The sequence below is a fragment of the Clarias gariepinus genome, chromosome 7, assembly GCF_024256425.1.
Source record: "Clarias gariepinus isolate MV-2021 ecotype Netherlands chromosome 7, CGAR_prim_01v2, whole genome shotgun sequence".
Taxonomy (NCBI): domain Eukaryota; kingdom Metazoa; phylum Chordata; class Actinopteri; order Siluriformes; family Clariidae; genus Clarias; species Clarias gariepinus.
In genome coordinates this window covers 6,439,120-6,456,480 of record NC_071106.1, presented here as the reverse complement: position 1 = coordinate 6,456,480, position 17,361 = coordinate 6,439,120, and the positions used below count along the sequence as shown (strand labels likewise).

The window sequence follows — 17,361 nt, the reverse complement described above, 5'->3', positions numbered from 1 at the left end:
CCTACTCAATGATTTGCCTATTTAGTATTGTAGTTTAAGTGTTTAAGCTAAAATATAGGGTTGTGCGTATATACTGTTGGTGTGTAATTTTTGCACCACACTGTTTGCATTTGGTTTGAAAAGATGCATTATGATTCCAGCGAATATGGTTACATGCATAAATATTTTAAGCTCTGATAGTAGGTCAGGCAAAATGTTAGGAAAAATGTCATACTGTTTGATGATCCAATCATTACTAAGGCCTATGCAAGATAACCAAAAATAACAATGGAATGGTCTAAGTTATCATACTAAAATTTAAATTGTGTTGATTTGTTAACAATATTACCTCATACAATAAGTAACATACAAGATCATTGCACATTAATAGTCTTTCAGAAGCACACATATAGCTGTCGTTAGTTTATGTTAACAAATAAAAATGAAAAGTCAAAATAAAAGTTTTTAGAACATTTGAAAGGGTCACAGTACTGTTACACCCTTCTTTAGTGATGTGTTTGATTTCATGTTTACAGAACAAGTTTTCCTGGACATCAGTTTTTGCATTTTTTTCCCTGTAAAAACATAACTGTGGAAATTTTCTAGTATGAAACATGTATACCTTCACTGTAAGTCTTAATAATATAAATAAAAGTATAATTGTATTTTACACTTTTTTTGTCTGCAGTAGTGATTGACCTGTAGGATTTAAATAATTAAATTTGTGATGGACCATAGAAATTGGTCACCATCTGCTACTACAATGACCCTATGCCCTAAAGACCAAAAGCTTATTAAAAAGTCACTTGGACTTAAGGCTGTCAAAAGGTTATTATTACTTTTTCATTTATTACAGAGCTTTATTCCCAAGCCTATATTTTAAATCACAGGTGACCTATTATGTCACAAAGGAGAAGCACAAACATGTCACAGTTTGTTATTGTTATTGCAGGAAAGATTTCCTTTATGCATGGTAGCTGCTAGTGTCTAAGAGCTGTCCCTCAGGAAGGCTGTTGCAAAAAGAAATTGTATGTTTCTATGAATGCACACCAAAGCCACCGGGATCAATTATATAACAAGTGAGTTCTCCTCCTAGCCATCTTGATATTTGGTAACCATCTAATAAATTATCTAGTGTAAATTAAAATTTTAATCTATATCTATAAAAGTCTATTTAAATGTTTAAACTTTGACCCAGGTGATTCAATCACAACTGGACTAATGGGTGGATAGCCATCCACAGCACAGTCTTGAATATGCCTTGATCAGAACATTGCTTATACTGCCCCTGTCAGTTTACCTTTTTCTTAAACTGTAACCTCATGTCATCTCACCTTCCCCCATCAGTCCACATGATATAAATGAAAATATGATTCAACTGACCAGGTCACTTTTTTATTGTTTAATGGTTCAGTTCTGATTCTAGGTGCTTTTAGCAGTGGAAAGGGGTGTATTGATTGAGAATTTAAACAAACTAAATTTACCACATAGCTTATGCTACAATAGCTCACATATAGTAGATTTGTTAAGTATATAATATATTGTTCACACAACATCCAAATCACATAATGTCCTATTTTAAAAGTATATATTAATTTTGGAGACCTCAGTACACCCCAAGAATTACAGGTATAAATTGTGTAAATTCTGTGACATGTTATATACCATATTATATACTTAACAAATCTACTATATATATATATATATTATGGCAAGCCGTTTAGGAAAATATTCATGAGAGAATTGAATGAAAACTTCATATATTGAATGAAAAGTCTGAATATATTGAATGAAACTCGATATATATTAAATGGATTCTGAATATATTAAATGAAAAGTCTGAATATATTGAATGAAACTCGATATATACTGAATGAAAGTCTGAATATATTGAATGAAAGTCTGAATATATTGAATAAAACTCGATATATATTGAATGGATTCTGAATATATTGAATGGATTCTGAATATATTGAATGAAACTCGATATATATTGAATGAAAGTCTGAATATATTGAATGAAACTCGATATATATTGAATGAAACTCGATATATATTGAGTGAAAGTCTGAATATATTGAATGAAACTCGATATATATTGAATGGATTCTGAATATATTGAATGAAACTCGATATATATTGAATGGATTCTGAATATATTGAATGTAAGTCTGAATATATTGATTGAAACATGACGTCATCGAAACACAGCGCATCTTTAGGAAAAATGAGCGAGTCCGCGAGAAACTTGGTTGCTGCGATTATGAGAAATGCAGAGATGGTCAACATGTTAGTGAGTTGCGTGTACGGCCCAAAGTCCATTTCCTTCTCCTTTCCCCGTCCGAGTACTTACACTAGTGTTGTATAAAGTGATGTTTGGTAGCTAGAGTAAAGACAGTTACACTCACTGATTTGTATTCAAACCAAAAACAAAGGCAATCAAGCCGAAGCAGTTAAGAGTCCAGTTGATGTGCAAACAACAGAATTAGGCATAAGGCGAGTTCGTAGCCAAGAACATTCACAGAGGGCAAAATTAATTAGAGCAAGCCACAAAGAAACTGACCGCAATAGCCCACTTCACGACAAAACGTTGGGCTTAAATACAACGCAAATTAACTGGGAAAACCAAAGCAGCTGTGACACATTAGGGAGGAAAAAGTAATAACACGTGGCGGGTTTAAACGCATTCGAATGTGGAAATCTGATATTGAGTGAGGCTTACGGCACCACTTTGGGCCGTACACGCACTCACTAACGTGTTGATCTCTGCATTTCTCAGAATCGCAGCAACCAAGTTTCTCGCTGACTCACTCATCCTTCCTAAAGATGGCGCTGTGTTTCGATGACGTCATGTTTCATTCAATATATTCAGACTTTTCATTCAATATATTCAGAATCCATTCAATATATATCGAGTTTCATTCAATATATTCAGACTTTCATTCAATATATATCGAGTTTCATTCAATATATTCAGAATCCATTCAATATATTCAGAATCCATTCAATATATTCAGAATCCATTCAATATATATCGAGTTTCATTCAATATATTCAGACTTTCATTCAATATATTCAGACTTTCATTCAATATATATCGAGTTTCATTCAATATATTCAGAAACCATTTAATATATTCAGAATCCATTCAATATATATCGCGTTTCATTCAATATATTTAAACTTTTCATTCAATATATACAGTATAGAGTTCAATTCTTTTATGAATATTTTCCCAAATGGCTTGCCATAATATATATATATATACACACACACACACACACACATTTAGCCTCTGTACACAACACAATGAATTTAAAATGAAACACTCAAGATCAGAGATGTAAAAAATTATTAGCTTTAATTCAAGGGATTTCACAAAAGTGTTGCATTAACCAATCAGGAATCATAGCCATTTTCATACATACACATTTTTGGGGGGTCATAAATTATCTAACGAAACAGCTGCATGGCCAATTGTGGCCTCTTCTATCATTATTCCATGACCACTCTAGCAGATAAAAGGCCTGGAGAGCCCATTTGCATTTGGTAGCTCATCATTCAAAGCCTCTAAATGAGGTGCAAAAGGGTGCCTATGCAAGTGAAGGTGGCCATCATTAGGCCTAAAGAAGATTCAAGTTATTGTCATATGCACAATAAAGAAACAACAATAAAAAAAAATATGTTTATTGTAATATTATTGTATGTAATACAGTATTAATTATGTTTAATAATAATTAATATTAATTAAATAAAGAAAAAAATGCTGGATACAGCAAGGAAGAACCCATTCCTTCTAGACAAAGAACACAGTCGAGGAGGTAGGCATGTCATTTTTAAAGTGTACAGGGTGGTAAAAAGTAAATACATGTTTCATAACAAGGACGAAACCACTGGTAATGCTCAAGAACAGAAAGGTCAGATTAGACTTTGCTGGAAAATGTTTCATGAAACTAAAATTAACTTGTACCAGGAGGAACAGCTCATGATGTGAAGCATACCACATCATCTGTCAAATAGTGGAGTCATCGTTAAGGAATGTGTGTGTACAGCTACTAGTGGCCGCAGGTCCCTGGTGTTTATTGATGACCTGACTGATAATAAAAGTAGCAGGATGTTTTCTGGAGTTTATAGAGCTACAGTATACTCACTGCTCAGATTTAGCTAAATCCTGCAAAACAAATAAGAATATTCTTCACTGGCCATGTCAGCCATAGAGCCTGTTTTTAGCTTACTGAAGACAAGACTGAAGAATATTCACACGACTGAAGACCCACAAACAAGCAGCAGCTAAATGCAGCTGCAATGAAGACCTGGCAAACCATATTGAGGGAGGAAACTCAGCATTTAATCATGTTCATGTTTTCCAGATTTCAATACTTATGCTTGTAAAACTAAAATTTCGTTTGTTTTATCATTTATAAACTCGCAAAATGTGTATATGTGTTTGTGTGCACTACATGGAGGTAGCAGAGATGAAGATGTTGAGGTTCTTCTTGGGAGTGACAAGGATAGATGAGATCAAGAATAAGTTTATCAGAGGGACAACCCATGTTAGATGTTTTGGAGATAACCAGAAAGACCAGATTGAGGTGGTTTGGACATGGTAAGAGGAGAGATTGTGAGCATATTGATAGAAGGATGCTGAGGTTGGAACTGCCAGGCAGGAGGTCTAAAGGAAGAGGAGATTTATGGATGCAGTGAGAGAGGACATGAAGTTAGTTGGGGTGAGAGAAGAGGAAGCAGTGTATAGGGTTGAGTGGAGGCAGATAATTAGCTGTGGCGATCCCTGAAAGGAAATAGCCGAAAGACAAAAAAGAATAGTATTGTGCAAAAGTTTTAAACTACCCCAGGTAAGCATCATGCAAAGTATTGTTCAACCCTTCTTTCAAGTCATTTGCTATTTTGCCATTATCATGCTGAATCTGCTTTCCCTGAGTTATTCCCAGCTCCGCCAAGCCAAGGTCTGTTCTTTTAAAAACAATGCCCTCATCTGCCCTGTATGCTCTGTAACCCCTGGATTCAAAGACATCCTTCTGGCACCTGCCATCTTTGGGAATGTCATGTTGATGTGACTGTCTGGCTTTAAAGACACCCTGTTGACTCCATGCCCTCTTCCAGAAGTGGAAATAGTAGCTTTTCCAGGCCAAGTTCAAACTTTGCTAAAGTCTTGCTCTCACTGAAAGCCCACAGGGTAATTTACCTTTTATTTAAGTTCAAAGGAGTTTAATTTTGAATTTGGTGTTGCAATGTGTTCCCTTTTAAAGTCGACACTTAATGTTGCGTGAAAGCGCTATGGGAACATCTTTCTGTGTTGCCCTTTGTGAAGCATGTGTGTATCAAACGTGCCAAATTTTGGCATATATACAGTGGTGGGAAAAACTATTTGCCCCCTTCCTGATTTCTTATTCTTTTGCATGTTTGTCACACTTAAATGTTTCTGATCATCAAACACATTTAACTATTAGTCAAAGATAACACAAGTAAACACAAAATGCAGTTTTTAAATGATGGTTTTTATTATTTAGGGAGAAAAAAAATCCAAACCTACATGGCCCTGTGTGAAAAAGTAATTGCCCCCTGAACCTAATAACTGGTTGGGCCACTCTTAGCAGCAATAACTGCAATCAAGCGTTTGCGATAACTTGCAACGAGTCTTTTACAGCGCTCTGAAGGAATTTTGGCCCACTCATCTTTGCAGAATTGTTGTAATTCAGCTTTATTTGAGGGTTTACTAGCATGAACCACCTTTTTAAGGTCATGCCACAACATCTCAATAGGATTCAGGTCAGGACTTTGATTAGGCCACTCCAAAGTCTTCATTTTGTTTTTCTTCAGCCATTCAGAGGTGGATTTGCTGGTGTGTTTTGGGTCATTGTCCTGCTGCAGCACCCAAGATCGCTTCAGCTTGAGTTGATGAACAGATGGCCGGACATTCTCCTTCAGGATTTTTTGGTAGACATTAGAATTCATGGTTCCATCTATCACAGCAAGCCTTCCAGGTCCTGAAGCAGCAAAACAACCCCAGACCATCACACTACCACCACCATATTTTACTGTTGGTATGATGTTCTTTTTCTGAAATGCTGTGTTACTTTTACGCCAGATGTAATGGGACACGCACCTTCCAAAAAGTTCAACTTTTGTCTCGTCGGTCCACAAGGTATTTTCCCAAAAGTCTTGGCAATCATTGAGATGTTTTTTAGCAAAATTGAGACGAGCCTTAATGTTCTTTTTGCTTAAAAGTGGGTTGCGCCTTGGAAATCTGCCATGCAGGCCGTTTTTGCCCAGTCTCTTTCTTATGGTGGAGTCGTGAACACTGACCTTAATTGAGGCAAGTGAGGCCTGCAGTTCTTTAGATGTTGTCCTGGGGTCTTTTGTGGCCTCTCGGATGAGTTGTCTCTGCGCTCTTGGGGTAATTTTGGTCGGTCGGCCACTCCTGGGAAGGTTCACCACTGTTCCATGTTTTTGCCATTTGTGGATAATGGCTTTCACTGTGGTTCGCTGGAGTCCCAAAGCTTTAGAAATGGCTTTATAACCTTTACCAGACTGATAGATCTCAATTACTTTTGTTCTCATTTGTTCCTGAATTTCTTTGGATCTTGGCATGATGTCTAGCTTTTGTGGTGCTTTTGGTCTACTTCTCTGTGTCAGGTAGCTCCTATTTAAGTGATTTCTTGATTGAAACAGATGTGCCAGTAATCAGGCCTGGGGGTGACTACAGAAATTGAACTCAGGTGTGATAAAGCACAGTTAAGTTATTTTTTAACAAGGGGGGCAATCACTTTTTCACACAGGGCCATGTAGATTTGGAGTTTTTTTTCTCCCTTAATAACGTAACATTCATTTAAAAACTGCATTTTGTGTTCAATTATGTTATCTTTGACTAATAGTTAACGGTTTTTGATGAGCAGAAACATTTAAGTGTGACAACTATGCAAAAGAATAAGAAATCAGGAAGGGGGCAAATAGTTTTTCACACCACTGTAATGCAAACAATGTGTGTGCTAAAGAAGCTACTATTGAAGTTTATGCAACAATAAAGTAACCGATCTTTATGTATAGACAATCCGTGTTTCCTTCTGGCTCTTTACTTCAGTTATGCTGTCATACTTAGTTATGCTGTCATACATAATTTTATATATAAATTTAATAAAATCGAGCCAATCTGATGTTTTGGCCGACCAGTTTTACAGAAATATTTATGTAGTCTTTTTAATTGTGTACTGTTTCGGCCTGCTTCAAGACTTTAATCAGAAATCCAGTTGTATCATTTGGACCGCAAACAAAAGTCTGATATGTAAAACATTTAGACTTGTGCATCCAGATGGCCCTAAAAAATCGACTTTATGTTGCAGGGAGTTAAGTCACTTTAAGATGTAATGTAAACTCAGCCTTTGGCCCATGACATTTTGCCTACATGGACATCTGTATCTATCTAAACATTGCATTGCAAAGTTATGATGTAATCCACCTTTAGATCTTACACCCAATTTGAAAGACAAAGAATGATATAAATTCCCAAACACAGGTGATGGGATTTAGGGGGGTATGAAAATGAGGTTCCTGCACACATGGCTTTTATTCACTCAGGTGAAAGCAGCTGATCCTCCCTGCAGCCTACTAGGGCTGCACAATCTTCCTCAAATCAGCAAAGATGGAGACGTAATGATTGGTGGTATCTTTTCTTTTCATATCAAAGTAGACCAGACAGTAAAAAGCTTTACATCTGGGCCTCAGCAACCAAAATGCCTAAAGTGAGGGGATATTAGTGGAATTTATATATAGAGTCAGCCAAAAAAAATTAAACAAACTTCAGGGGAAAAAATTGTATGATGTATATTATTATTATTATTATTATTATTATTAATGTTATTTTTAGGTAAGTTTTTCTTTTTCCTGAAATGTGAGTAATTTTTTTTGTCTGACTCCATTTCTCATATATACACTGTAATATTAGTGCTTATGGTGATTATTGTGAAGGCATATCTTTTTGTTTCCTTGCTGCTCTAGTCTAAGCCTGCGTGAATTTCAGAATGCCCAAACGATGATATTTGCCATAGAGGAAATCAACAACAGAACTGATATTCTTCCTGGTGTCAAATTGGGTTATATCATCTATGATTCATGTGGATCAGTAGAAATGGCCACAAGAGCCTCCTTGTCCTTGGTAAATGGCAATGAAAAAAATACATCTGTAATGTCTTGCTTCAAACCTAATTCAGTTCAAGCAATCATAGGACAAACATCCACCACCCCGACTATTGCCACTGCTGCTACTGTAGGACCTTTAAAAATACCTGTGGTAATCCTCTTTTGTGTTCAGAAACTACTAAATATAATAATATAAAAAAAGAAGAATAAACAAATCTCTTATGCATTATTTTATTTAATTTTCTTTTATAATTATTATTACACTACTAAACTTTTAATGGTAAATAGTGTGTTATTGATATCTTTGAATTTCAGGTCAGTCACTTTGCTACATGTGGGTGCCTTAGTGACAGGAAGAAATACCCATCTTTCTTCAGAACTGTTCCCAGTGATTACTACCAGAGCAGAGCTTTGGCTAAGTTAGTCAAGCATTTTGGCTGGACATGGGTAGGGGCCATATGCAGTGATAATGACTATGGAAACAATGGCATTAATGAATTTATCATTGCAGCTAAAGAAGAGGGAATATGTGTTGAATACTCTAAAGCATTTTATAGAACAGACCCGAGAGAAAAAATTCTAAAAGTAGTTGAGCTGATCAAGGCTTCAACCTCCAAAGTTATTGTAGCATTTGTCGCCTATCCTGATCTTGGGTTTCTTCTAAAGGAAATGGTGTTACAGAACATGACTGGGTTTCAGTGGATTGGAAGTGAGTCCTGGATTTCTGATATAAACCCAGCCAATATCCAATGGCAACATGTTCTAAAAGGAGCCATGGGTTTTGCAATGCCAAAAGCTCAAATCAAGGGCCTGGAGGAATTTCTGGCCAAACTTAGTCCAGCTTCTGCTGTAAGTCTTTATAAAGAGTTATGGGAGACAATATTTGACTGCAAATTTTCCACACAAGAAAATGCTGAGATGAAACAAGTGTGCACTGGCTATGAAACTCTTAGTGAATTTCAAAACCAGTATACCGATGTTTCAGAGTTACGAGTTGCAAATAATGTGTACAAGGCTGTGTATGCTGTGGCTTATTCCCTGCATAACAAATATGGATGTTCAGAGCTCGAGAATGGACAACAAAGGCGTACTGCATGTACAATTATAACAAATAATAAACCATGGCAGGTAAGTTTAAAAGTATATTCTGATAAAAAAGGGCTTATGTTTGTTTGTCATAATTGTTCAATACTTTATACAGGTAGTCAGTGAGTTGCAGAAACTCCATTTCATCTCTCCCACTGGAGAGAATGTATTTTTTGATGCGAATGGAGACCCAGCAGCAAGGTATGAAGTGCTAAACTGGCAACAAGACAAGGATGGTAAAACAAAGTTTGTTAATGTGGGCTTCTATGACGGCTCTTTGAAAACACACCAGCTGTCATTGAGCAACAACAGTATAGCCTGGGCCCACAATGAACCACATGTACATGACAATATATGAATAAACAGACAATGTGTTAGTTCAGTGTACATTTTTAGCAAATTATGAATTAATATATAGAATTTAAATGCATTTCAGGCACCCATCTCAATGTGTGGTCCAAGTTGTCCCCCAGGCTACAGAAAGGCTGTTCAGAAAGGAAAGCCAATCTGCTGTTTTGACTGTATACCATGTGCAGAGGGAGAAATCAGTAATATAACAGGTATGACAATTATTATATTATATATATACTCAGCAAAAAAAAAAAAACATCCTCTGACTTTCAACTGTTTTTACTTTTAGTAAACTTAATGTGTAAATATTTGTATAAACACTAAAACACCATAAGACATAAACTAAAAATGTTTCACAATGTGTCCCTGAATGAAGGGAGGCTAAAAATCAAAAGTACCAGTCAGTATCTGGTGTGGCCACCAGCTGCTTGAAGTACTGCAGTGCATCTCCTCCTCATGGACTGCCTATTGCGGACAGTCTGAGCACTGATGGAGGGATTGTGTGTTCCTGGTGTGACTCGGGCAGTTGTTGTGGCCATCCTGTACCTGTCACACAGGTGTGATATTCGGATGTACCGATCCTGTGCAGGTGTTGTTACACGTGGTCTTCCACTGCGAGGATGATCAGCTGTCCTTCCTGTCCCCCTGTCTCGCTGTCTTAGGCGTCTCACAGTGCGGACATGGCAATTTATTGCCCTAGCCACATCGGCAGTCCTCATGCCTCCCTGCAGCATGCCTAATGCACGTTCACGCAGATGAGCAGGGACCGTGGGCATCTTTCTTTGGGTGTTTTTCACAGTCGGTAGACAAGTCTCTTTAGTGTCCTGCGTTTTTAGAACTGTGACCTTAAATGCCTACTTTCTGTAAGCTGTTAAGGTCTTAACGACCATTCCACAAGTGCATGTTAATTAATTGATTATGGTTAATTGAACATGCATGGAAAACATTGTTTAAACCCTTTACAATGAAGATCTGTAAAGTTATTTGGATTTTTACAACATTATTGTTGAAATACACAGTCCTGAAAAAGGGACGTTTTTTTTTTTTTTTTGCTGAGTATATATGTGGTGTTTTCCATTCTTATTAAACACAACAGAACTGCAATTATTTACTGTAAAGTGCTTATTAAATATTCATTTTTACTTTCGTTAGATTCTGTATCATGTACAAAGTGCCCACCTGAACTGTGGTCGAATGACAGGAAAGATACATGTGTCCTTAAGCTGGTGGAATTCCTGTCATTTGAGGAAATAATGGGGATCATTCTTGTATCATTTTCTTTGTTAGGAGTATCATTCTCAGTCTGCATTGGTGTGATATTTTTAAAATACAAAGACACCCCAATTGTTAGAGCAAATAATTCTGAACTTAGTTTCTTGCTGCTGTTCTCTCTGACTCTGTGTTTCCTCTGTTCACTTACTTTTATTGGCCAGCCTTCCAAATGGTCCTGTATGCTGCGCCACACAACATTTGGGATCGCATTTGTCCTTTGCATATCCTGTGTACTGGGTAAAACAGTAGTGGTGCTAATGGCCTTCAGGTCAACATTTCCAGGCAGTAATGTCATGAAATGGTTTGGTCCTCTACAGCAGAGACTCAGTGTTCTTGCCTTCACTCTTGTACAGGTTATTATTTGTGTACTGTGGTTAACAATATCCCCTCCTTTTCCCTACAAAAATACAAAATACTACCAGGAAAAAATCATATTAGAATGTAATATAGGCTCAGCTGTAGGTTTTTGGGCTGTGCTGGGTTATATAGGACTTCTGGCTGTTTTGTGTTTTATTTTGGCTTTCCTGGCCCGGAAACTGCCGGATAATTTTAATGAAGCCAAATTCATCACATTCAGCATGCTTATATTTTGTGCAGTTTGGATCACCTTTATTCCTGCTTATGTCAGCTCTCCTGGAAAATTCACTGTAGCTGTAGAGATATTTGCTATTTTAGCTTCAAGCTTCGGGTTCCTTATCTGCATATTTGTTCCAAAGTGTTACATTATCATACTGAAACCATATAAAAACACTAAAAAGCAAATTATGGGCAAAACAGATTCTAAATAATTAAATGTGTACATATTCATTTTAATATGCCCTGCTAAAATGATTTATCCTATGTAAACTGCTTCATGGTTCTTCCACCTTAAATGTAATCTTTTATAAATGATTAGCATAATCATGTACCAATTGCCTAACTCTCGTAAATAAAGTACTATTGCTGTCTAATGTTGCATAGCCAAGGTGTATTTTCACATATTCTTTAATACAGTCATCCCCGAAAAAAATTGCCTTGTACTCTGAAATTGTTAAATGTGGTAAGGTAAATTTAAAATGCCCTCATATTAAAGTTTGATTTCATCTATAAACAAACAAATGAACCTCTGGCTCCTTGGGGCATGGCTCTACAGAGCCTCTGGGGTGTGCTGTGGTGTCTGGCACCAGAATTAAATTTCAATATTATTAAATTTTATTTGTATAGCGCTTTTAACAATTGTCATTGTCACAAATCAGCTTTTCACAATCAAAAGAATTATGAAAGTTTGTATGGCAAGAATGGTTCCTTGAGAGGAACCAGACTCAACAGGGAATCCATCCTCATTTGGGTGATAAAGGATATGAAAGTAAGTAAGTAATTAAGTAAGAATGTTGGCAGCGGTGTTATGATGTGGAGGGATAGCATGTTGTGCTAGCGCGCCTGGGTGCCTGTAAAAAAATAAAAGATTTCATACAGAGCCCTGATTAAGGGCGTTGGAGGGGAGGCTGTGTGTGTGAGCTGTGGGAGTGATTGTGCACACTTACAGGAGGTTTTTCCTTTCGGAGATAACATGAGTTTATTAATTATACACAAAATCACTAATGAAACATAATATACACATCCAACAAAAATACAACTAAGAAGTCCCCTTTTCCCTCGAGACAGGGCTAATGCTTCTCTATTGTCTTTTTTAGTTTTATCATACATACGAAAGTGACTCAGAGTCTGAGCCATAAAAAAATCAGACTTGTGTAACCAGACTGGCCTTAAAAATCAATCTTGTGTCATTGCGAGTTGAGTTACCTCTAACTGATAATATGAACGCAAACTTTGACTCACTACAGTTTGCCTACATGGCCAACCGGTAAGTTGAGGAGCTCTCTTTAAAACTGTATTGGTAAGCCTGTGTCCTGTACGCTTTTTTGATATTGGTCTTAAGGTATACACAAGTACAACTTGTCATGGTTTTTTGCTGTTGTACCCTGTTCACCCCAATGTTCCATATATATTTTTTCATCAGTGAACCATTGTAATTTCATTCTAAAAACGGCTTACTGAAATCAAATTTTTTCCCTTTTAACTTTTTTTTTTATCTCCCTTTTATAACATAATGTCCGATTGTCTTTATATCCACATCTTGTAGTTATATGTGTGAATTTTAGAGGATAGCATTCATTCGCTTCAGGTACTGAAACATTGACTCGACAGCAAACCTTCCTATAGTTGCAATAAAGAATTTCTGCATTGCAATGATGCCACATGGTTGGCTAATTAGATTATTATTAGGTCTGTTCCCAATAAAGTCTTATTTGAGAGTATGTTTGTAAATAAATGTACCTAACAGTGTAAAACAATAAATATATATGCTTTTTTGAAAACATGGCAAAATAATGATGTAAGGCACTTGTTAAGCTCACACCCAAGAGTCAGATCAACGTGGGATTCAAAGTGTTATATAATGTACATGCCCAAATACTGGTGATGAGATTTAGGGAGACATGAGAATGAGGTTCTTGCACACATGGCTTTTATTTACTCAGGTGAAAGCAGCTGATCCACCCTGCAGCCTAATAGGCCTGCATAATCCTCCTCAACTCAGCAAAGATGGGGACATAATGATTGGAGGTATCTTTTCTTTTCATATCAAAGTAAACCAGATAGCACAAGGTTTTAAATCTGGGCCTCAGCAACCAAAATGCATAAGGTAAAGGGACATTTACAAAACAGAAACATGTATATATATATTTTTTTTATATAAAAATATTTTTATGCATTTTAATTTCATAATAAAACAATATTCATCATGGTTTATAATATTTACAAAACTGTTGTATTAATGCTTATAGTGATCACTAAATAAATATCCTTTCATTTTCTTGGTGCTATAGTTTAAGCCTCCGTGAATTTCAAAATGCCCAAACAATGATATTTGCCATTGAGGAAATCAACAAAAGAAATGATATTCTTCCTGGGATCATAATCGGTTATAAAATCTATGATTCATGTGGATCAGTAGAAATGACCACGAGAGCCTCCTTGTCTTTAGTTAATGGCAATGATAAAAATACATCTGTAATGGTCTGTTCCATCCCTGATACAGTTCAAGCAATCATTGGACAAACGTCATCAAGCTCTACTATTGCAGTTGCTGCTACTGTGGGACCCTTGATCATACCTGTGGTAATCTTCTTTTGTGTTCAGAACATAGTAAAAAAAAAAAAACTATGTAAATTGCATGTTATTGAATGTCTTTGAATTTCAGGTCAGTCACTTTGCAACATGCGCATGCCTTAGTGACAGGAAAAAATACCCATCTTTCTTCAGAACAGTTCCCAGTGATTACTACCAGAGCAGTGCTTTGGCTAAGTTGGTCAAACATTTTGGTTGGACATGGGTAGGAGCCCTGTGCAGTGATAGTGATTATGGGAACAATGGCATTAATGAATTCATCACTGCAGCTAAAGAAGAGGGAATCTGCATTGAGTATTCCAAAGCATTTTTTAGGACAGATCCGAGAGAAAAGATTTTGAAAATAGTTGAGATTATTAAAGCTTCAACCTCCAAGGTTATTGTAGCATTTGTTTCATATTCTGACATTGGGGTTCTTCTAAAGGAAATGGCCTTACAGAACATGACTGGATTTCAGTGGATTGGGAGCGAGTCCTGGATTTCTGATGTGAACCCAGCCAATGTTCAATGGCAACATATTTTAAAAGGAGCAATGGGATTTGCAATGCCAAAAGCTCAAATCAAGGGCCTAGGGGAATTTCTAGCGAAACTTAGTCCAGCTTCTGCTGTAAGTCTTTACAAGGAGTTATGGGAGACAATATTTGACTGCACATTTCCCACACAAGGAAGTGTTGAGGTGAAACAAATGTGCACAGGTTATGAAAATATCAGTCAGGTTCAAAACCAGTATACAGATGTTTCAGAGTTACGACTGGCAAATAATGTGTACAAGGCTGTGTATGCTGTGGCTTATTCCCTGCATAACAGATATGTCTGTTCAGAGCTGGAGAATAGTAAACAAAGTACTATTGCATGTACAAACATAACAAATAATAAACCCTGGCAGGTAAGTGTAAGAGTATATTCTGATAAAAAGGGCTTATGTTTGTTTGTCATAATTGTTCAATACTTTATTTAGGTAGTTAGTGAGTTGCAGAAACTCAATTTTACCGCTTCCACTGGAGAGAATGTATTTTTTGATAAGAATGGAGACCCAGCTGCAAGGTATGAACTGTTGAACTGGCAACAAGACAAACATGGTAAAACAGTGTTAGTTACTGTGGGCTTTTATGATGGCTCCTTGGAAACACACCTTCAGATGTCATTTAACAACAACAGTATAGCCTGGGCCCACAACAAACTACAGGTACATGACAATATATGAATAAACAGACACTGTGTTAGATCAATAGAAAATTCTAGGAATTAATATATAAAATTTAAATGGGTTTCAGGTGCCCATCTCAGTGTGTAGTCCAAGTTGTACCCCAGGCTACAGAAAGGCTGTTCAGAAAGGGAAACCAATCTGCTGTTTTGACTGTATACCATGTGCAGAGGGAGAAATTAGTAATAAAACAGGTATAGCAAATATTTGTTCACAAATATAGTTGAATATTTGTATAATATATTTTTATTTATTAGAATAATAAACACAATAGAATTGCAAGTACTTAAATTTCTAATTAAATATTCATTCTTTCTTTCTTTAGATTCTGTATCATGTACAAAGTGCCCACCTGAACTGTGGTCTAATGACAGAAAAAATATCTGTGTCCTAAAGCTGGTGGAATTCCTGTCATTTGAGGAAATAATGGGAATCATTCTTGTATCATTTTCTTTGTTGGGAGTATCATTTACTGTCTGCATTGGTGTAATATTTTTTAAATTCAAAGACACCCCAATTGTTAGAGCAAATAATTCTGAACTTAGTTTCTTGCTGCTGTTCTCTTTGTCTCTGTGTTTCCTCTGTTCACTTACTTTTATTGGGCAGCCTTCTAAATGGTCCTGTATGCTGCGCCATACAGCATTTGGGATTACATTTGTCCTCTGCATTTCCTGTGTTTTGGGGAAAACATTAGTGGTGTTAATGGCGTTCAGGGCTACACTTCCAGGTAGTAATGTAATGAAATGGTTTGGTCCTTTACAGCAGAGACTTACTGTACTAATCTTGACTTTTGTACAGGTCATTATTTGTCTACTTTGGTTAATAATATCCCCTCCCTTTCCCTACAAAAATATGAAGTCCTACAAGGAAAAAATCACATTAGAATGTAATGTAGGCTCGTCTTTAGGTTTTTGGGCCGTGCTGGGTTATATAGGACTCCTGGCTGTTTTGTGTTTTATTTTGGCTTTTCTGGCCCGGAAGCTGCCTGATAATTTTAATGAAGCCAAATTCATCACGTTCAGCATGCTCATATTCTGTGCAGTGTGGATCACCTTTATTCCTGCTTATGTCAGCTCTCCTGGAAAATTTACTGTAGCTGTAGAGATATTTGCCATTCTATCTTCAAGCTTCGGGTTACTAATCTGCATATTCATTCCAAAGTGTTATATTATCATACTGAAACCAGAGAAAAACACTAAAAAGCAAATCATGGGCAAAACAACTTTAAAATGATTAAATACTTACATATTCACATTTTCTATGCCCTGCTGAAATTATTTAGCATATGTAAAGTGCTTTGTATAAAGTGCAAGGTATATTTTTACATATCCTTTAAAATTACCTTCACTGAAAGTTTTGCCTTGTACATGATAAAATTACTGCACATAATAAGTGAAACTTTAAATGTCCCCAAATCAACATTTGATTTTATCTGTAAACGTTAACAAATGAAACGTAATCTAAATAAAAAAAATAGGGAGGAAGCCCTAGCACTTAGTATAGTTTCAATCACACTGGCTGGAAGACCAGCCTTTCTTAATTGGTCCCCCCCAACACGTGAAGGTCGAAGAACTCGGGCAAGGGATGAAATATTATCCCCTGTGCCTAAGACAGAGGATCCCTTCTCACTTGAATTACCCACAGTAAGCCGTCGAGGAGATATATTAGATCTGAGAACCACACTCTGGTCAGCCAGCGGGGCACTATCAATAAGAGGTGCAAGCCCTGTTGACATACCTTCGGCAGGACTCCTGGGAGCAGAGCTATCAGAGGAAATGCATAGAGACGTAGTCTGGGCCATATATGGGCCATTGCTTCCAGACCCAGGAGAGCTGGAGGACTCAGAGAGTAGTAAAGGGGACATTGTGCTGTTTCTTGCAAGGCAAAAAGGTCCACCTCTGCTACATAAAATCTCTCCCAGAATTGACTGACTACTTCGGGGTGGGGTTCCTATTCCCCAGTTCGTCTGGATAGTAAATCTGCTCCCACATTCATATGCCCCGGAATGTAAATCGCCCTGAGGGACAAGAACTTGTCCTGTGCCCAAAGCAGAGCCTCGTGTGCTAGCCTGTTCAAGCGGCGCGAGCATAGTCCACCCTGACAATTTATGTACGAGACCACCGTAGTGTTGTCCACCCATACTAGGA

At 36.9% G+C, this 17,361-nt stretch overlaps 2 protein-coding genes across 2 annotated transcripts; both read left to right on the top strand.

Moving 5' to 3' along the window:
* Positions 1 to 7,999: 7,999 nt before the first annotated feature.
* On the top strand, positions 8,000 to 11,630 carry LOC128527918 (extracellular calcium-sensing receptor-like). The gene is made up of 5 exons (XM_053500576.1): positions 8,000 to 8,284; positions 8,449 to 9,261; positions 9,335 to 9,559; positions 9,656 to 9,779; positions 10,723 to 11,630. The coding sequence occupies exons 1-5, from the start codon at positions 8,027 to 8,029 to the stop codon at positions 11,628 to 11,630; spliced, it is 2,328 nt and encodes a 775-aa protein (XP_053356551.1). The 5' UTR covers positions 8,000 to 8,026.
* Positions 11,631 to 13,421: 1,791 nt separating this feature from the next.
* LOC128528018 (extracellular calcium-sensing receptor-like) lies at positions 13,422 to 16,447 on the top strand. The gene is made up of 6 exons (XM_053500730.1): positions 13,422 to 13,525; positions 13,710 to 14,001; positions 14,084 to 14,896; positions 14,969 to 15,196; positions 15,285 to 15,408; positions 15,540 to 16,447. The coding sequence occupies exons 1-6, from the start codon at positions 13,437 to 13,439 to the stop codon at positions 16,445 to 16,447; spliced, it is 2,454 nt and encodes an 817-aa protein (XP_053356705.1). The 5' UTR covers positions 13,422 to 13,436.
* The last annotated feature ends 914 nt before the right edge of the window (positions 16,448 to 17,361 follow it).